Source organism: Octodon degus, unplaced genomic scaffold (genome assembly GCF_000260255.1).
Source record: "Octodon degus isolate 3935 unplaced genomic scaffold, OctDeg1.0 scaffold00220, whole genome shotgun sequence".
Classification (NCBI taxonomy): domain Eukaryota; kingdom Metazoa; phylum Chordata; class Mammalia; order Rodentia; family Octodontidae; genus Octodon; species Octodon degus.
In genome coordinates this window covers 419,122-440,932 of record NW_004524796.1, presented here as the reverse complement: position 1 = coordinate 440,932, position 21,811 = coordinate 419,122, and the positions used below count along the sequence as shown (strand labels likewise).

The 21,811-nt window shown below is 35.6% G+C and overlaps 1 protein-coding gene across 1 annotated transcript in view; it reads left to right on the top strand.

Moving 5' to 3' along the window:
- The window catches only part of Itga8 (integrin subunit alpha 8), a 227,371-nt gene that overhangs the window by 17,270 nt on the left and 188,290 nt on the right, over positions 1-21,811 (top strand). The window contains exons 3-5 of the mRNA XM_012517847.2: positions 12,908-13,008; positions 16,520-16,643; positions 21,148-21,209. Coding sequence (XP_012373301.2) covers positions 12,908-13,008; positions 16,520-16,643; positions 21,148-21,209 — 287 coding nt within the window. The remainder of the gene's footprint in view (positions 1-12,907; positions 13,009-16,519; positions 16,644-21,147; positions 21,210-21,811) is intronic.

The window sequence follows — 21,811 nt, the reverse complement described above, 5'->3', positions numbered from 1 at the left end:
AAAATCACTATAGTTGGAAATGACAAGAACATTTCTGACAATATGGCTACTGTGTGGCTGGTTCCACTCTGCAGAAAGAACTCTGGCTCCAGAACAGAGATAATGTTTTAAAATGACAAACTGGAGCAAGGGAGGCCAGCCAGAAAGCCATGGCAGTGACTTGGGTTAAAGAATGTGGTGGCTACCACAAGGAAAGTGGTTAGTAGAGATAGAAAGAAGTAGATGGACTTGAAAGACACTTAGAGGCAGGAATGGACAGAGCGATGACCAAGCAGAATTCAGGACAGGACTGGCAGTTGTCAAAGGTGTGCTTTGGGCTTCCAGTGTGGTTAAAAGGGTTACCATTACATCAGGTAAAACAAATGAACAAAGCAGATGTGATGGCATGATTTTGTAGTGCTCAAGTCCTATCAAAGCCTATGCCTGTTAGGTCTAATTCAGGTACAAGTGCCATACAAGCAGACAGTGAAAGCATTAGGTTTGTATGTACATGAACCGCTCTCCCATTTCAAGGGCAAAATGCAGCACCTGCAACTTTAAGAGAAGAGAGGTCTACTGTGGTTTGTTATTTCAGTGCATGGTCAGCTGGCTACAAGACAGGAACAGATGACAGAGGGACCAGGTAGAAGAACAGATGTTCAATGTATGGCACCCAGGAAGCAGAGAGAAAGGACAGAGCCAGAAACAAGACTGTGCCCTTTGTGTTGCACCTCTGTGGCATTGTGGCTCCCTTTCCCAACCAGCACATTCAGCTATGAACTTACCAGAGAACTCATTCACTGATTGTTTTAGTGGCACCATGATCCAGATCCCTTGCGCAGTCATACTTTTCCAGGGCATTTTAGATCTAGTCCAGAACTCTGCAAAAGAAGAAAGACTCCCCCCAATGAAAGGGTCTGCTTCTGGGAGTTAGGGATGGCTTTTCAAAGAGGTTATGGAAAGGTCAGAGCTGAAGAGGGGTGTGTATATGTGTGTGCATGTATGTGTGCGTGTGCAGGAGTACATGCGCCTGTGCACATGTCTATCTCTGGGATGCAGATGAGTTGAAGAACTGGTCCACCCACTGGGACAGAGTGAAGGGAGTTGTAGAAGATGTAGTCAAAGCTGATGACTCAATCAATACAGTCTAACTGCAGCCTCCCCTTTTCAGCTATATATCAAGCTTGGAAGTTGTTCTTTTTTTTTTAATCTAATATGCCACATCAGTTTTGTCAATTCCCTCTGATAAAATAATTGATACATTTTTTGACTCCTAATTTCTTGCTTCTCTTATTGTATCATGTGAGTAGAATAGCAACCACCAAATTGTTTGGATTTTACAAGCAAAAGTTCATCTGTATTTCCCAAACAAAACTTACGTAAGACCGTAGTAAATTCACAGATAAAAATTTTCAAATGTTATATGATGAAGAAAATGGATTCACTTTTATTAATAAACAGAACTCTAAAGATCACTGTCTGACTACCACTGGTTTTTCAAAACAGAAAATTGGAAATGTGATATTTATTCTACTGAATATGATCTGCTTATACATGGAAATAATTATAGAAGAAAATTTTTACTCTCACTCAGATCAGGGAAACTATAAAATAGGAAGATTGTGATACAATCTGCACTACTGCTATGCAAAACCCAGACACAAGAACATTATTAAAACTCTCAAAGCATACATGCTCTCACTTGGATTTATTAGTGTCTGGTTATGCATGAAATCAAATATTGAAATAGCAACTGGACTAATGACTCCAAGTTTCATAATTGCCAGAAAAGAATAATTTGTTTCTCTATAAACTAAGAGACAAATTCTAAAGAGCTTGGATGAATTAACCAACAGCAGACAGGGAACTGAAGTCTAACGGCCTTTCACTTGTACCCTTCCAGTTCTTCCCTCCCCATGTCTTTTTTGTCCATTGATACTGGTTATGCAGATTCCTGGGCTTCATCTTGATAGGTCTGTACTGCCCATTACATGCTTTGATCTTTTCCACCCCTGCATTGCTTTGCCATATGCTCCTCCAAGTTCTACTTTTTTGTGTGTCATGCATATTTATGTCCTCACAGCAGTTTTTTATTTTATATTGTTTGAAAATTTTCTTGCTTGACGAAATACAACTTGAGAAAAAAGACTCTTAAGCCTCACATTTTACACCAGGCTTTAAAGGAAATGATCTGGATGCATTGCAAACAAGGAGGGAAGGAATATTCAAGGAAAAATATCTGATAGAATGTTTTAAATGGAATGAGACTCAGTGCAGGCAAGGGGGTGCTTATCTTATTGGAAAGGAAGCCTCATGCCTAGAGATGGGCAGAGCATTTATATTCAATGTATCAAACAAAGACAAGAAAATTATTTACCTTATTTACCAATGACATCACTCACATGTATCTACATATATAAAGCATAAAACTATTCAAATTTTATTTATTGACTTCATAACACACACAAGCTTAGGATTTCTGTTTTTAGTGTTGCAGTTGCTATAAACATTAATCTCAGTGATACAGAATATTCATTTAATCAGAATGACAGATGTTGAACATCATATAAGAAAAGAAATTACTATGATATTTCCTTAAATACTTGAAAATTCACACTAAGGTGATCAAGTGTATGAAGGCTAAGAGCTATTGACAGCTTTTATTCATGTTTTTGGAATATTTTAAGCCATATATATTGGGAAGCTTAATTGTTTGTAACATAAAAGATCAACTCATATTTTCCAGGATTTATTTCCTTTAGACAAGAAGTTATCTGGTAACTATTTTATTTTGAATTTTACCAAAGAATACTCTTTGTTATCAGACACATAGTTTCAATTTAACTTTCAAAATTATATCTATCAAGCCCTGCAACAGATATCATTTTATTTATTTATTCTTATTAGGTTTACTGGTACAGTTTAGAGATACACAATGATCCCATTCATCATATGGAACTTGTACCTGTCCATACGTTCAGTTTCAATGTAACTTACAGCATACATTAGATTGTAAGCAAATATAAACATTTGAGTATTTCTTTTTCCTTTTTCTTAATCAAAACTGTCTGGACAGCTCCTGTTGCAGCTTTAAGAAAGTCCTCAGGGGATGGAGTTGGAAGTGATGACTGAAGGTTTTAGGGAAGCTCATTGTTTTGCCAGTACCAGGTCAAGAGTTTGTAGATATACTTCCAGCTTTGTAGATTGTTTGCCAAAACTTTTGGTCCTTCTTGAAAGGATAGATAACCTTATTTTCCCATGGTGATCTATCTTCACTGCTTGTAATTCTGTCCATTTTGTTAAAGTAAAAAATTAGAAAACTCTGTTTTTGGCCCAATATACACCAATTTCTAAGCCCCTCACCCCTGCCCTGCAATGCACATTGCCCTGAGTAGAGGAAGCAAAAGCTGGGAGGTCTGCCCCACTATCCCCTTCGATTTGTCCCCTGACTGCCCAGATCTGATAATATCAGGGAGATTATCTCAGAAATCGAAGATCGGTCAACTCAATTTTTTTGCTATCAACTATTTGTGTTTTCCAGGTTGGCCTGCAGATTTGTTCATTGATCTTCATGGGAAATTTCTGGCTCATAAATATAATAATGCTCACTATAGACACCCAAACAATAAAAATCTGTACAACAGAAACATAAAAGGCCAGCTCAGCAGACTAAAGCACCTGCTTTGGTAGACTTAGTGACTGGGGTTCAATCCCCTGCTTGCCGTGGTGGCCCTGCCCCCGAGATGAGGGGATGAGATGGTGATTGAGACTGGGCATGGTGGCGCTGTAATCCCAGCACTTGGGAGACTGAAAACAGGAAGGTCACTATCAGTCAGATTTGCATAGTAAGACCCTTTAAACCCTGTACTAAATATATAAATAAATAAGTAAGTAAATAAATAAATAAAATCAAAGTGCAAGTCCAGAAATTGTTCTTGAGTGCACTGTTCCATGTCTTATATCTTTTATACTATTTTATTATAATGTAAAAGAAAAAAACAATAGAGCTAATATAACTCATTTATTCAAAAAACATAAAAGGCCACTGAAACATGTGCACTTCCTGCTTTCAGGATATTTATCATTCAGTTTAGCATGTATGCATGTACACATGCAATCCCACCCCACCCCATGCACAGAATGTACTGATTGGTAAATAAAAGTGCAGTTGACTGAACGCAGTACTACAGACAAAGTCCTGAATAAGTAGATGGGAGCTTAGCCACTTGTTCAGTAAATGCCTCCTGAGGGCCTATTGTGTGCCAGGCACTTTATATACAAGAAACAGATTTGATGATAAAAATAAATAATATATCAACCTATGTTGATCAGCTATTCTTGTTTTGGAAATCTGTAACATATGTATTTTTGTATGCTGCCCTATTTCTGTCTTTGTTTCTGATTTTTGTTCTTGCTCTTCAAAATAAAATTAAATTAAAAAAATAAGTTTCAGGTGGGTAACAATCTTTGTAAAGTTAACATACTAGAAAAAAATGGGAGAGGGGTGATCAACATCTATGGTGAATATTCAATTTGGGAAATTCCTAACAGTAAAAGACACAGCACCACCAATTCCCTTTAAGGTACTACCCCTGTCTTTGGATGCTGTTGCCCGGTCATTCCTGGCATTTTAGAAAACAGTTCTGCGAGTCCTTTTCTCTGAGTGTGTTTACAAAATGTGATTTAAGGAAGCACGGCCAGTGCTGCTACCATGTGCCATCCAACAGAAAGGCAGCATCCTAAAAGCATTGCAGTGTATCCTCCCCCTGCATGTTTATCACGCCTGGCACCTCAGAATTCAAAATATCATGAAAAGTAAACACTCTGAATCTACCATATTCAGAAAGAGCATCTAAGTAGCCAGATAATGCGGTGAAAGACACTCACAAAAGAGGACTTTCAGAACTGCTCCAGAAAGTGACAATATGAGTTCAGAATAAGGGATAATATTTTGAGGGGATTATTGATAATGTATCTTCTACTATAAAAATAATACTGTAGAAATATTTTAAAAATGTTTTTTAATATTTAAACACCCACCATATTTTTCTGTGGTACCTCATATACGGAAAGAAGAATCAATCCCCCAAACATATAATGAATATTTTCTAATCAATAAAACCAATAACCAGGTGAGAAAATGACAAAAGAATATAGACAGGCAATTTGGAGAAGAAAGGTCCATAAACACAAGAAAGATCAGAATTGCTCATAATCAGAGAAAGGTGACTGAAGATAAAGAGTGAGAGATTTCATAGTCATTTGGATAAAGAAACATTCAAGGTTTTACACTCCCTAAATTGGGGGGGCACCTCCCTCATGGGCAGCAGACAGCCTGGAAATTGCTTTGGATATCAGTTGGCATTTCTGAAAAAATGGTTATGATTACTATATAAAATGTCATTTCTGGTCTGATACCAGAGAGAAACCCTTCAATATATGGAGATAAAATGAGCATAGGGATGCTTAGAGCTTGTTGTAGTAATGGCAGCACTGAATGAAATGAGTAAGTAAAAATTAGATGATTATTTAATAGGATATAACACCATATAATAGCTTTAAACAAGAATGACCTAGATATATGTCTTTCCATCCATCCATCAATCCATCCATCCATCCATCCATCCATCCATCCATCCATCCATCCACCTATTAATTTATATCTCTCCAAGTTAGCAAAATACTTAGTTAGATAACTATAAATGGACATCTCTCACAGACATAAAATTCAATATAAAACACAAATACACACTGCTACATATAGATAATATGGTAGAATGCCTTTTTGTCAGTTAAAAGAAACACATGAAAGAATATTCTATCAATTAATGACAAACTACAAGTAAAGCTGATCTATAATTTGTTTTTGTATGGCTTATAAGTTAAGAGTATTTTTAATATCTGGGAAATTTTCTTAACAAATAATATTTCCTGACATATGAAAATTTTATGAATTCAAACTGGTGACCATAAATAAAACGTTTTTCATGTAACCACTAAAAGTTTTTTTTATGAGCTCTGGACTTTGCTGTCTCTGTAGTTCATGCTATGCTGAGAGAAGACTTGCTGAGGTAACAGTCTCCATCAACCACCATGCAGTGGTCTTTTCAGGACTTCTGTGATGTCCACGGGATCCTGTGGTCATCAGTTGCCTCCCCCCTGCTCCAGAGGACATGTGGCCCTGCCCTAGGTCCTTTGATCCATGCCATCATTGTATCTGTCAGGGTTTTAGCTTTGCTAGGAAAACAGAAGCCACTTTAGACAGGAATTTCAAAGAGAGACTATTGCCGGCATGGCTGTGGGAAAGGCAGGGGTGCTAGGGTCAAGAAAGTCACTGCCAGATCAACAAATCCGGAAGTTTAGGAATCACAGGAATGATCTTAGCGGCCCAAGCACACCAAAGATGTGATTGTCAGCAGAACATCTGAGAGCTGCTGCTGAACATCACATCTGTCACCATGGAGGACCATGTGCTGCCTACAGCTGCCACCAGAAAGCAGCAGCTTCTCTGTCTTTCTCCCTTCAAAGATCTCTTGTGAGCTTCTTATTCATTCCAAATCCTGCTAGTTAGAAAGCCTGGAAAATGTGTTTTCCAGGCTTTCAGCCCTTGCCATATAAAGGAGAGATAAGAAGAGTGGAAGGTATGTTACACAGTGACAGATTTTACTTAGAATCATAAATCAAATCAAATCAGAAACATCTTCCATATCCAGAAAAGTTTGCAGAACTTTAATAGCCTTACATTCTGCATCAGGTTATTTGGCATGAAAAAATCCTTTTATTTGGCATGAAAGGAAAATAAGAAATTGGCAAAGGTTACCTTCATCTTGATACAAATCTGTCTCGCTTATCTGAAACTACATTATTACAATGTTATATTTAAAGGCAGATCAGGTTTAAAACGATATAAAATAATCAAACAGTATTTTCAAAGATCTTTTGTTAACTTTAAGGATGAGTGACAGGGTCATATACCTAGATCAAAGCTTATTTTTGTAAGAAACCTGGGATGCTGGAATCCTTTTCCATTATACTCCTTGGTCTGGTTATGAACTTAATGAAGCCCATTCATTTGTACTCTTCATCCAGGCAAACAGATCTGGCCTAAAAGAAGCACAGTTCACATTTTAATGAAGTGATTATATCATTAAACCTCTGGTAGCAGTAAAGATTACTCATGAGCCATTCAGGCAGAATTAGGAAAATTGCATCATTTAACCTAGCAAAGCAAAAATCAGGTTGGAACTGGCACAGTTCTACCCCGTATTTCATTTTCTTTCTCATAGAAGCCTGCATTTAAAATATAAGTTCTTTTGGGATCTCCTTAACTATGCTTGAATGTTTGAGGTTCTAGTTTCCTTTTCATGGTGTTTTAATATTTAGACATTTCAGAATCCACTATAGTACTTTTCCCATGCTGAAGCAAAGCCACATTGACAGTCTCATGAATGATTACCAATTCCATTCCTGAGTGCCACAAACTGTAATTGTAAACTGTTACACTTGTGTGTCTGTGAACTTCTTCTACTTCTTAGGCTTAGGTGGACTTTCCAGGTTTCTGATTAAGAGAATTTTAGTAGACCTTCAGTTGTAGTACTGTGAGATTTCTGTTTTATGTGACTTCCCAGTTTCTCAAGAATGTTCACACTCATTTCTCTGATGTGATCCTACTGACTTGACCATCAGTGAAGGAGGAACTGAGGAGGCATTCTCAGCCTCACTCTGGAGAAGTTAAAATTTCAGAAGAATAAACGAACTGCCCAAGGTCTCCAAGTTCATGGTGGCAAGGTCCGTCAACTCAGTCCTACAAGCACCCCAGCTGCCTAGATACAAATGGAAATGCTTATATTTTCCTTGTCAGGCTGTAAGCTGTACAATTTCTCTGATTCTTTGCCAGTTGTGTGCACTTTGGGTGAGGATTTTCAGAACTTGTTTTGTGTTTTCAAAGTCCAGATACATCAAAAGCATTAAAAATTTTTAGAAGGAAATTCAAGATTTCCTCCTAACATGTCAAAATGTAAATTCTAGGTTGAGTACAAGTAATTTCTAAAAGTCTATAATCATAAGTAAACATAATTGAAGCTTTAATCACATGTTTACTTTGGCCTTACCTAATAGGAGTTAAAAGTTCATTTTGTGAAGTATTTATTAGTCGAGAAAGAAAAACACAACTCATACAAAAGGAAATACATACAAATAAGATGCCTGAGTATTATTCTTTGAGAATTCATTGGCTATAACAACTGATGAAGCTGCTGTTAACACAGAGAAGTTAGAACACTGTGGGAAGTCATTGCACTGGGGAACCACGGGGAAGAAAAGAGCTCTGCTTTTGATTAGAATCTGAAGTGTGTTATAATTGGGTTGAGTTTCTCCCCAGCTGGCCCCACTCCTGCTGACATCTGCAACGTGTGTGAAGAGCTGTGGTGGGGCGTTATCTACAGTGGCTGTGTGGACACATGTTAGTCACCCAGGAGCCAACTCCTTCATGTTGGTTCTGGTAATGTGTCCTGGGAAATACGCTTTTTGGACCAGGAGACTCTGAATGTGTTTTCCTATGGAGAAAGATACAGAATTCTTTTAAGTAGTTAAATTATTTGGTCTCCTCACTGAAACCAATAAATATGTGATTGAAATGTAGATGCAAAACTGTCAGAGTCTGCATTAAGTTTAATCTATGCTTCTCTCTGAAATGTAAGCCATAAGAAAATGCTTTTTGTTAACTCGTGAATATATTATATTTTGAGTTTGTATTTATCTTAGCAGTCCCCCCTTGCTTAGGCTCTGTCACAAAGTGGTATCTTCCTGCATATGAATATTGGATTTCAAGAATTTTGAAACTGGCAAATATAAATTGTATGTACTTGAGTGTGCAATGTGATGTTTTAATGTATGTGAACATTATGGGATGATTAAATCAAGCCAATTAATACATCAAGCTACCTTTATTTCTTGTGATGAGAACATTTGAAATCTACTTTTTAAAAAGCAATTTTCAAGTATACAATGCATAAGAAGTAAAGCCACGGTATTATGTTGCTCTGGAGGGGACTCAGGTCAACAATTTCTGACATTGCCAGTGAAGCAGAAGACCCAATACTATTATGAGCTACTGGACTCTTTTAGAATATTTTGATGAGTTAACACACCATAATATTCAAATAATGGAACTTAATTTAAAAAAGGGATTCAGATGAATGTCCATTTTGTATCTGTGTATTCAAAGTGGTTAGGTTAGATATTTAGTTACATTCTGTTAATGAATAGAGGGATTTGTTCTAATGGTGTTTGTAAATAGGATATCATGTCCACATCTTGTACAGCAATTAACCACTAGGAAGAATGTATGCAATGTGTTAATTATTGAAACTGTCCTACCAATTTGGTTTGAAACTCATTGCTATTTGTTTCTCAATAAAATTATGGAAAAAAAAAGAAATACACACAAAGAAAATAGTTTATAAAATGTAAGCTCAGCTACATGTATGACCCAAATACAACAATAAACCTAGAAAATGTCATTTGAATATTAAAAAAAGTATACAATGCATTGTTATTAAGTACTATCATCATGCTGTACAACAGACATCCAGAACTTATTCTTTTAACTGAAACTTATTATCTGTTAACCAATATCTCCCTACTCTCCAACTCCCTTGTAGCCTCAGATAACAATCCTTCTACTCTGCCTAAGTTCAACTTTTTTGCATCCCACTATCACCTACTAGTTGTCTTCTCCTTGTGCTGGCTTAGGTTACTAATATAACGTATTTCAGGTTCATCCATGGTATTACAAATTCTATAACTTCCTTCTTTTACAAAGCTAATATTCTTTATACGTTCATCTATCGATAGAAATTTAACGTCATCCTGTATCTTGGCTATGGCGAATAATGCAGCAGCAAACATGAATTCGGATGTCTGTCCAACATCCTGATTTCATTTTCTGTGGCTATTCTCTGAGAATTCTGATGGATGGATCGTTAGTAGTTCTAGCTCTATATTTTGAATAACCTGCACATCGTTATTTTATAATTTCTGGAATAATTTACATTTTCATAAATAGCATGTAAAAGTTCTCTTTTCTGTAAATAATCACCAATATTTTTTATCACTAGTCTTTTCAATGATAGCCATTCTGACTGAAGCGAGGTAATATATATTATTGTGATTTCTGATTTTCATTCCTCTTGTGATTGGTGATACTGAGTATTTTTCTGATACCTGTTGGACATTTGCACTTTTCCTCTTGTTCTATCTATTGAGGTCTTTTCTGAGTTTTTTTTTTTTTAATGTATTTAATACAGGGTCTGCAGGTTCTCACTATACATAGTGATTCTCCTGTTTTCAGCCTCCCAAGTGCTGGGATTACAGGCTCACACCACCATGCCCAGTCTCAGTCGCTGTCTCAGTATGCCCCAGGGAGGGGCTGGAATGGCTCACTGGGGATTAAACCGTGGTCCCTGCACTTGTCTTAGAAGGATATTTATTCTCTAAGCTATCTGGCTGGCCCCTGCTTTCTTGCTATTGAATTCAAAATGCTTTTTGTATATTTTGGACACTAACACCTTAATAGCAACACTTAAAAAATACTTTCATACTATAGGTTGTCTGTTCATTATTTCCTTTGATGTACACAAGAATCTAGAGTTAATCTGATTTGGCTATTTTTGCTTTTTTTTTTTTTTTTTTTTTTGCCTGTGTTTAAGGACTCAAATCCAAAAACTCTTTGCCAAGCCCAACAATGAAAATCATTTTCCTTTTGTTTTCTTTTTTTTTTTTAATTTTTTTTTTAATTTATTTATGTTTGTGGCCAGCTCAGCCCACCAGGGGGCGGGGCTGGCAGGCATGTGGTGCTGGGGGATTGAACCGCGGTCCCTGTGCTTTGCTAAGCTTGTTCTAAGTAGGTGCTTTAGACCACTGAGCCATCTCACCAGCCCTCCTTTTGTTTTCTTCTAGTTGTTTGGTTTTGGTCTTACATTTAAGTCTATAATACATTTTGAGTTGAGTTTTGTATCTGGGGTTAGGTGAAGGTCAAGTTTTTTCTTCTGCATGTGCATATCTAGTTGTCCTAACACAATCTATAGATAAGGCTAACCTTTTACCTTTGTGTGTCTTTTACACGTCCCTGAAGATAAATCAAATATAAATGCATGAATGGATTTCTGGGCTGTCTATCTCTATCTTTGGTTACTATAGCTCTGTAGTATAGTGTATTTTAAAATCATATAATGTGATTCCTCTAACTTTGTTTCTGTTCATTTAAGATTTTTGAGTCTCTTGTGGGTCAATAAAAATTTTAGGACTGTTTTTCTATTTCTGTGAAGAATGTCATTGAAATTTTAATAAAGTTTTTTTTCAGAGTATAACAGCATTTAATAGTCAGAAAAGGTTGTACAATATTATAATCAACCACAAAAGCTGTGTTAGAGGATAAGGACTCAAACCTATCATATATCACACAAAGAAGAATTGGGCATGAGCTAGCATTTGACAGTGACCACATCCTCATCCCCTGGGGCTGCGAGGAGGCCACTAATATTCCTGAGCTACCACTCTATTCCTCAGGGAAGAGGTGCATGCAAGACCATGTGCAAGAAGAACCCTTTCCCCCAGTGCCAAATAGCATGGGAATGGGAGAGTTTAATAAAGATTGTATGAAATTGGTAGATCATTTTGGGTAGCATGGACATTCTACCAATATCAATGTCCTAATCCTTGAATCCATTATGTCTTCCTATTTATGTTTGTCTTTGTTCAACAATTTTTATGGTTTTTCCATGTACAAATTTTTCAATTCTTTGATTAAATTCATTCCAAAGTATTATCATAGTACTGGTATTATTTTTTTGATTTCTTTCACAGATAGTTCATTGTTGGTGTATAGAAGTGTCACTGATTTTCGCAAGTTAATTTTACACCCAGCAGTTTTACTAAATTTATTATTTTGAGGAATCTTTAGTGTCTTCTATAATAGGACCATGTCACATGCAAACAGAGATGATTAAACTTTTTCCTCTCAGATTTAGATGTCGCTTACTTCCTTTGCTTATCCAATTCCAATATTAGGTTGGTTAGAAGTGATGAGAGTCAGGATCATTGTTTGATTCTTGATCTTAGAGGAATAGATTTCAATTTTCTACAATTGAGTATGATGCTAGGTGTGGGCTTGTGAAATATAGCTTCATCATATTGAGCTATGTTCCTTCTGTACCTAGTGTGTTAAATTTTTGTTATGAAAAGTATTCATGATTGTTGTGGTTTGTGTCTAGTTCTCCCCCCAAAGCCTCATGCAGTCATGGGGTGGCTTCTCAAGTTTGTGATTGATTATTGTGGGCGTGTGTGCTGAATCCACCCTGGGGCAGGTAATCTGCATTACAATGAAAGGACAAAAGAGAGGCTTGCTAGTTGCTTTAGCTGCTGTCCCCCCCTTTGCTCTTTGCTGCTGCCATGAACAGCTGCTCTGTGCCATGTGTCACTCTGTCTTGGAGCCAGTGGAGTATGGACTGAAACCTTCATTAATTGTGAGCAAAATAAAACTTCCCCTACTTAATTTTGAATGTTGGGTATTTTGTTCCAGCAAGAGAGAAAAGCAACTGAGACAATTGTCAAGTGCATGTTCTGTACCTATTGGGATGATCATATGGGTTTTTTGTTGCTGTTATTCATTTTGTTGATGGGATGAATCTTAGTGATTGTTTTGCATTGGTTAAACCACCCTTGCATTCTTCTTGATTGTAATGAAAGACCCTTTTACTGTTCTACTGAATTCAGGTTACTAGCAATTTTTTTTTCAGGATTATTTTTCATCTATGCTTATAATTTTCTTATAGCACCCTTGTCAGACTTTAGTTTTAGGATAGTGCTGTGTGACTTAACTGGTTGCCACATTTTGCATACTATTAATAACTCATATTCTACTTGTCAGACAACAGAAAGATCAGAGTCAATGGAACTAAAGAACCTATAGAGTTTAAGTCAAATCAATGGTTTGGAGCAACAGTGAAGGCTCACAAAGGGAAAGTCGTGGTAAGTATGCATTATGTTATGTGCTATGACTTTGTGATTTTATTCTTTTATTGTTTTAATACAAAATGAATGTCTAGGTTTTTGAGAAATCAATGGCTACTGGGTGAATCTGGAATATGCTTTACTTTGGTGATTAAAAAAACATTAGCTTTAATTCCCTTCAAACAAAAAAGAAATAACTTTGGCCTTTAGGATTTAAGAATACTTGAATTCTAACTTAATGAAACTAAATACTCAAAAGAGATACCTAGTTTTATTTATTCAATAGTTAGACCTTTTGCAAGACTTTGACAAAAAAATACATGATATGTAAATATAGACAATGTACTTTAGTTGGAAACTAATCATGGGCCAGGGAGATAACTCAATAGAATAAGCACTTGTCTGGCAAGCGCAGGGTCCTGAGTTCAATTCCTGGCATGGTAAAAAAAAAAAAGAGAGAGAGAGAGAGACGGAGAAAAATAAAGAGGGGGCCTGCCCATTAGCTCAGGTGTTTAAGTGCCTGCTGAAACAAAGAAGTCAGGCTCAGGATGCTGAGGTTCAATCCCCTCATCCTCAAGCCAAACCAGACCTGCCCTGAAGGCATCCTGAGTGCCCCCTCCAAAAGAAAAGAAAAATGAAAAAAAAAAAAAAAAGAAATTAATCATTTACAATGTACTACCTATAGAATTATATTTACATTGATATATTTTTCTTTCAGAATTATTAAGACTTTAATTCTTTACTGATATATGGCTTATAGGAATTACTATTAAATATTAATTCCATTTTAGTAACTGTTTAGAGATCAAAAATCTTTTGGATATTGTATTAAATTTTTTAAAACCTGAAAATTTATTTATGTAGCATTCAGTTGTCACACACCTACTCAGTGGTTCTAGTAACTGTCAAAATCATAGAAAATACAATAACACAACATAGCACAATAAAAATATTTGGTTTTCAGTAAGCTTGTATTTTCTAAATTATGAGATAACAATAAATCTCCTTGGGTGAGATAGAAGATGAAGCCAGTAGACTATATTGAAACAATGAGTCATACATCACTATTCAGACTCCCCTGTTCCTAGTTAATACCTTAGGCTGAATTTATTAAGCATGTAACTTGTCCATTTGCTGGAAAGACCATGAGATAAGGACACCAGGAGGACTTGCAGAGTCTGGAGGCACTGGCCAAGACTTTCCTGTGTACAGAATAGTAAAACTGAAGTCTAAGTAAGTAAATAAGCAAATAAACTTTAATTTGTAGAAGGATTATTTATTTGAGATTATTGATATCTTTACTCAAAGTAGTTATACACTGGACTAGATGATCAAGCACATGTTTATAAACCTACAATGACTTTAAAGTAGAGTTAAAAAAACTACAATGAAAGTAAGAGGATTAGAGTATAAGGTAAGTGATGTGGAGGTTAAGCCAGGCCACAGTTTCAGTAGAAAGCTGGACTACCTGCGAGAAATACAGACAACATGGTGCATGGACTAGTCCCTTCTGGTGGATATTTCTGACATATTTTCCTTTTCTGGAGCAAAGGCCTTTGCCCAGGACAATAAAATTCACTTTGGAAGTCATTGACTACTTCCAGGCCTTAACTAATCATGAAGTTTTGTATAATTAGAATATTGTTCAGTTTTGACTGATCAACTTGAAAAATAACTTGGTAGCTCCATAATACAGAATTCTGTAAATCTGTCCCTAGTGTTGAAATCAGATGAGGCACAGAGGATTCAAAACAGAAGCAAGCAAAGATGATGGTGTTTTTTATACATTTATGATCTCTCTTATTTCCAGCAAAGTTAATGTTATTTAATTTAAAGAGGATTTCCTTTTAGGTATTCTGCTCTTATTAGAATGTTAACTTCTGAAGAAGAAACCAGAGCATGCCATGTACACATTTTTTTGTTGTTCACTGTTGTTCAAATTACTTTTTGCTGCTAAAATTCCCAATAGTAGGTAAGCTAAACTAGAGGCAGTTTCACTTTTTTACAATATATTTCTATCAATGGCATCATAAGGCACAATATAATATACATTATTTTCTCTGGGGAACATTCCTAAAATTAGAAGGTTTGGGTGAGGCCCCAAATAAATTTTTGATATGACAAATTGTATATCATATATCATAAAAGCAAAAATATAGCAACTAATGCATAACAATTTGGCATTGTAAGATTATGTTTAAACTTCTGTCCAGTAAGCAGCTCTTTAATTTGACTGACCACACAACATATTAATCAAATTTTAAATGCAGAGTTCAATGCCAAGTGCTATTGGCAGTGAAATAAATACTAGAAGAGGCTCTGGTGGATGAGCAAATGTTTGCATAGTACACACCCTTACCTAATTTACCACTCTAAAGTGAGCAGGCAATAAACATTTAATGTTTATTTCTAAACTTTTGAGGGTTTTTTTTTTTTTTTTGCCTTCTTAGAATTGATAACACATTAATGGAATGATTTCGCTAACTCATCTCCTTTGAAAAAGGTTGTTGTCAGTCTTTAGAATTTATCACAATAAATTTCTCCTTAGGAAGCAGAGTCAGGTTAGTTTGCACTCAATAGAGATAGTTAAGAGAATTATACTACCAATTGCTATTAGTTCACTGAAAAGAAAGGTTTATGCTTATATTTTCTGACCAATTTTTCATGCCTGTATCTTGTAATATGAGCAAATACTTTGAGGATAATAGTACATCACATGTTAACCATTGTTACTTTCCTACAATCTTGTTTTGAAATTTTGCACTTTGTTTTCATTAAAAAAAAAAAAGAAAAAAGTGCTATGCTTTTTGGATAACTTCCTTTCTAATGCTAAAATAGGCACTAGTTACTGTCTTTTACCTTCAGTTTTACTATGAATAAAACCATTGAATTAAAATAAAGCCCAAAACACTGTGATAGGGAGTAATGTGCCTAGAAAAGTCACGATTTAAAAATTAGTAATACATAGTTTCCCTAATAAAGTAGGGTACTCAGCAAAATAGAGCTTTATAAATTTGTCTGCACCCTTTAATTTTATTTTTAAAGTTTCTTAAAAAACAACACAATAAACTAGTTCTTATAAATAAACTAGTTCTTATTTTAACACATTTTATTCACTTATTCACTTTTTAAATGATGATTTGCTTTCCCCTGTACAAATTTTAAATTTTAAGAACAACTTTAAATTGTTTTTTAAAAAAAGACATGAGATGGAAATATGAATTCTTTGTGTTTAGGAAGCAATTTCCTTTTGCCAGGTTACTTTTAATTTATGATTCTATGACAAGAGAGGTCATTCCTTTAAGTATATTTAGTTTTTGCCAGTTCTAAAACATATTAATATTGCAAATTGTTTAGGGAGGTTTAATTAACTCTGACTACCAAGTTGCTCATTAGCATGCTGAGGAGCAATTAATTCACCTATCAATTTAACACCATTTGTCATAAGTTTAGGTGCACTAGTCAATAATTCAAAACAAAATATTGTACGAGACGCCTACATAAAAATAGTGTCTTTGATGTTTTACAGGCCTGTGCTCCTTTGTATCACTGGAGAACCCTTAAACCAACACCAGAAAAGGATCCAGTTGGCACCTGCTATGTAGCAATTCAGAATTTCAGTGCATATGCTGAGTATTCTCCTTGTCGGAACAGTAAGTTATTTTTATTCCTTGAAACTGGAAGTTAATGCAAAATACCATCAAAAAGCATTATAGCATTATAGCATTAGGCAGAAACAAGATGAGAGCAAGGGTTATTGACTGCTTTACAGGATGTCTTGTGATAGGAGAGCCAAGTGTTGGAATCCTTGTTGGGATGCCACGTTTTGAAAATTCATTTCTTAGATATCTCCAATGGAACTGATTTGTTCCTTACTTTAGGTTTTACATTGTCAGTGGCTGTTGAAAATGTACACTGTGTGTTCTGAAGAATGCTGGACCACTTGGATCATTTATTACAGGGATGGTGCTACCATCTTACTTTCTTGTCCCTGAGACCTAACACCCTATACCCACAATGTCAAGGAGGAAAGACTTACTGTGACCTACAATTTGCAGAGATTTCAATTCATAGTTGGCTGGCTCCAAAGTTGGGCAGCATGGTAGATGGGCAGACATGGCAGACAGAGGGACAAGTAGGGGAGGGCTGCTCACATCAAGCATCGAGAAAATGAAAGGAGTCAAGGCAGGAGCAGAGACAGGAGAGTGGTACAACCTCCCAGGTCACGCCCTTGTTAGTCACCTTTTCCTGGTAGGCCCATGTTGAACAGTAAGCAAAGTTTTGCATATATATTTTTATAATTCAGAACTAATTTAGGCAAGGTAATGAGAACTATCAGAAGCAAAACATTAACGATAAAGATTCATTCGGTGACAAGACAAAGTTAAAAGATTCAGAACTCCAAGGAATTGGGAATAGAACTTTTTAATTCTGGTGGCTTTTGGTGAAATTTTGGCACCAATAAGATTATGGTCTTCTAGGGGCTGGGGAGATGGCTCAGTGGAATAAGCACTTCCCTGGCAAGCGCAAGGGCCTGAGTTCGATCCCTGGTTCCGAAAAAAAAAAAAAAAAAAAAAAAAAAAAAAAAAGATTATGGTCTTCTGAATGTTAGCTGAATGGATAGTCTGGGAAATAAAGACTTTATCTAAAACAGCTTTAAAATAAGTGTGCTTTGTAGAAAATGAGGCCCCATTAGTTATTCACTCAACATGTGTCTACTGAACATAACTGCACTATGTGTTCTACATTCATGCAATATATAAATGAACAGGAAAAAGATGAATCCCTGGATTTAGTGAGCCACCGTTCTAGGGGCACTGATAGGCAACAGATGTATAGATAAATATGTTCATAATATGATGCCAGGTAGTGAAAAGTATTCCCTGTACACCGCCCCCAAAAAAAATAGCAAGACAAGAAAGAAAGGAGTGACCTGAGCCCTGAGCTGGGGAACAGAGAGAGGAAGAACCCTTTGCCAGGATGATATGAAGGGGAATGTTGGGCTAACGTTAGGAGAGAAAGCATTTCCCAGGCACAGGCAGCATCCAAGAAAAGTTTGGGTAAAGCTTCACTGAGGGTGCTTGAGTCTTGGGTTTGGTGAAAGGGTGGTATCATATCAAAGATATTAAAGAATTTTTCATCAACATTTGCATCTATTTTTATTATTTTTCATGATTTACTAATGATGCTTCCCCATAGCAACAAACCATTATTACTAAAAAGATGAGCCAATCCTTCCTACCCTTTTTATATGAAGATATATTGTGTTCTTTCCACTGACATTGAGAACAATCATTTGTGAAACTTGTCCCTGCTTTGAGTTCTGCCTTTTGGCCTGACTGCTTGTGTGACTTGATGTCTAAGATTAAAGTGTAGCCCTATACAATCTAGACTTGTGAGGCATGAGTTTCAGTGTGACTTCGAGGCATTATTTTAAAATATCCTAAGTTAAAGTCCACTCACAATTGCAGCTTCATGAGTACATTACAATGTCAATTAATTTACTATTTATTTTTCTACATAGAAGGAAAGTACCAAAAAGCTAAAATGGTGCTCAGCATGAATTTCAATATAGCTGAATAAATTGCTGAGAATGACTTGGCTGTTTTGCCATCCTCATGAAATCCCTATTCCTATACATCAAATCATCCAAGGAGCAGACTTCCTGTCATGGCTAAGAAGTTCACAGTTCATTAACACAAAGCCTGCTTGTTCATGAGCATATGGTCAATATCACAGAACAGGAACATCAGCAATATTATTTTCAAAAGAGAATTTATGTTAATTCTATGCCAAAAACCGAATGAACTGAGCGGATACAGTGAGCAATCTGAGAGCTGGCCTCATTCATATTAATGACATACATTCAGCTTTTACAATCATTCATAACGCAGGTGAGGACAGTTCACACACACCATTCAATTTTTCCTTTGGAAGCCAACATATAGTGGTGAACAATCAGCATATGTCTCTGGATTCCTGAGTTTATCTTGACAAATAATTATACAGTTCTGAAGAGCTCTCAAGTTACAGGAAGATTCCTTTAGTACTCATGAATAATAATTCAGCCCCCCAAAATGAACTGGCTTTCAGAGAAAATAACAATACTCTACTGTAACTACCATTTAGAATTAAGGAGTTGAAGTTGGTTATTTTGTCAATGAATTTAAAGATATTTTTCTCATTTTTGTTTTTTGCTTTTTTTTTTCCAAAAGGCCACTTTATTGATGGAGATAAAAGTGAACAGAGTTCTCTGTAGCCCTCCCCTCACTCAGTTGGTGGCTTCACTGGGCATCTGAGATTGGGGTAGCTTGTCGCTGGCCAGGGCAGGACAGCTCAGCCAACTCCGCTGCCCGTCAGGCAGTACTTTTTTTTTGTATTTAGTACAGGGTCTATAGGGTCTCACTACATAGTTCAGACTTGTAGTGATTCTCCTGATTTCAGCCTTCCAAAAAGCTTGGATTACAGGCTCATACCACCATGCCTAGTCTCAATGCCAGCACAGTAGGCTGGGGATTGAACCCCACCCACTGCATCTGCCTAAGTAGATGCTTTAATCCGCTGAGCTATTTGGTGGGCCCTTGTTTCTTGTTTTAAAAGCAAAGTAGCTTTAAAGAATCATCACGCTTTTCCCTTTCAAATAATTTACTTTACTAAAAATAAAAAGTTGATTTTAAAAAAGAATTTAAAATGACATATGCATTTAGAATGCATTTCTTAAACTACTCAGTGTATATGGATTCACATAATAATATATCATATGTTTGTATATATCTCCAGCTACATATATTTATAAGCATGAATGTCTAGAAAACTACTACCCATACATCTGAGGTTATACAGATGAGCTTTGGAAGAATTCCATAAAATTTATAACCATAAACCATGACATAAAGGAAAGGAACAGAATCTGTGACGTATACTATATGAGGTAGAAAAGTTACTTTGAAGAAATAAAAAGAGCACATAAAAAGAACTGTTGAGGGTGATGCCAGAATTAGCTAAATGTTGACCAAAGAGAAGAAGAACATAGAAGACATTCTATGAGAGCTGAAAGAATCAGATACATTTCAAAAAAGCTTCTGTGGGAGGAAAGAAAAAGCTTTCATGGGTTGGAATCTAGCTCAGTGGTAGAGCAGTTGCCTAGCATGTATAGGACCCTGGGGGTTTGGGCCCCAGCACCACAAAATGAGCTCCTGCCCAAGCTTATAAATGTTTCCATTGATGATATCTATTTACTTTTCTGCTCTCTCAGATTACTTCCCATTGAGAAATAACATTTATAAGAATGAAACAGTTATTACATTGTTCATATCTAACTGTGCAGCAATTGAGATTCCTGCTCCTTCACATTTTGGCTATCATTTAAGCATTTAGAAGCTGTAAATTACAATTTATAGGAAATTTGATTCTAAGATCCTAAAGGTTTTTGTAACAATATCTTTAGAGTGCTATGTCACCCTGCCTATAGTTTACAATAATATCTTATTGAATATTCAGTTAGTAATTTACATTGCATAGACTACAAAACAAACTATTATTAGAGTGGTTTCTCTTTTCAACATGATCATTGAATAGCCCTATAAGATTCTTTATGGCAAGAAATCTCTTAATTTATATAACTGATCATAATAGAATTATTTTATGAAGAAGCATACATATGGAATTCCCTTGGTGGTGCCACTAGTGGAAGACACACACACTTCACGTGGCACACCTGTAGGAGTCGCAGACATAGCAAGCGGGACAGAGCAGAGACCCTACCATCCCACAGACAGCTTGGAACGCAGTCTGTATCAAGATTTTATTTCTTCAAATAATCATAGTTTATATTAATCAATACACATTCTTGTTTTTATATACACATACCCTAAATACAGTACAGTTAGTATTCAATGTCTTCAATAAACCTAAAATAACAAGCCCCCAGACATAATTTCTGCAGATTGTATGGTGAAATCACAGTATTATTTGGGGTAAGAAAATACATAGAAATATATTTAATAAATTACTTGGAATGGATTCTTAAAAATAAATATAAAGCATATATTTCAATTAAAAACTTTAGTGTCTATAAAGAACACAATATCTTGAATTGTTTATTCATACAGAGCTTTGAAAAGATATTATAACATGCATATATTTTGATCAATCTAGGCAATCCTGATCCTGAAGGTCAAGGTTACTGCCAAGCAGGATTTAGTCTGGATTTTTATAAGGTAAATTATTTTTTCTTGCAGTTTACAATGTTTAATATTTTTATTGTTATGCTTATAATATGTTTATTGTTATTGTTACTCTCATTCCCACACCCCTGCAAAAAATAATCTTTATGTACATAACTAGTTCTATGTAGCAGCATCTTAGTTTCTTTTGTTTACTGTTTAGTTCTATTAAGCAATATATGTATATGACAACTTATATAGAAACACATATGATGAAATTCAGTCATGCCCCTTGTAGCAATTATTTTTAAATCAAAAAACTTAAAACATCAAAAATATTTTTCTAAAATGTCACAAGAAGCTATAAATTATTCTATCTCTTATCTGAAATTGCTTGATTAGAGGTTAATAATCATATTAAAAGTCACATAACCTCTTACCAAATTAAAAACAGATGTCAAAGTGCAAAGATTCAATGGTCTTAAAAATAGTGTAGAAACATTTCAATATATTCTGTTTCACTTCTATTCATTGCATTTATCATTGATTTTTTGGTTTATCCCACTGATCGTTATATATTTAAGGTAGGCAAGCATCTGTGAATAGATGACAAAAATGTTTATATTTGCTGGCCTGGAGCTTTTTTTTTTTTTTTT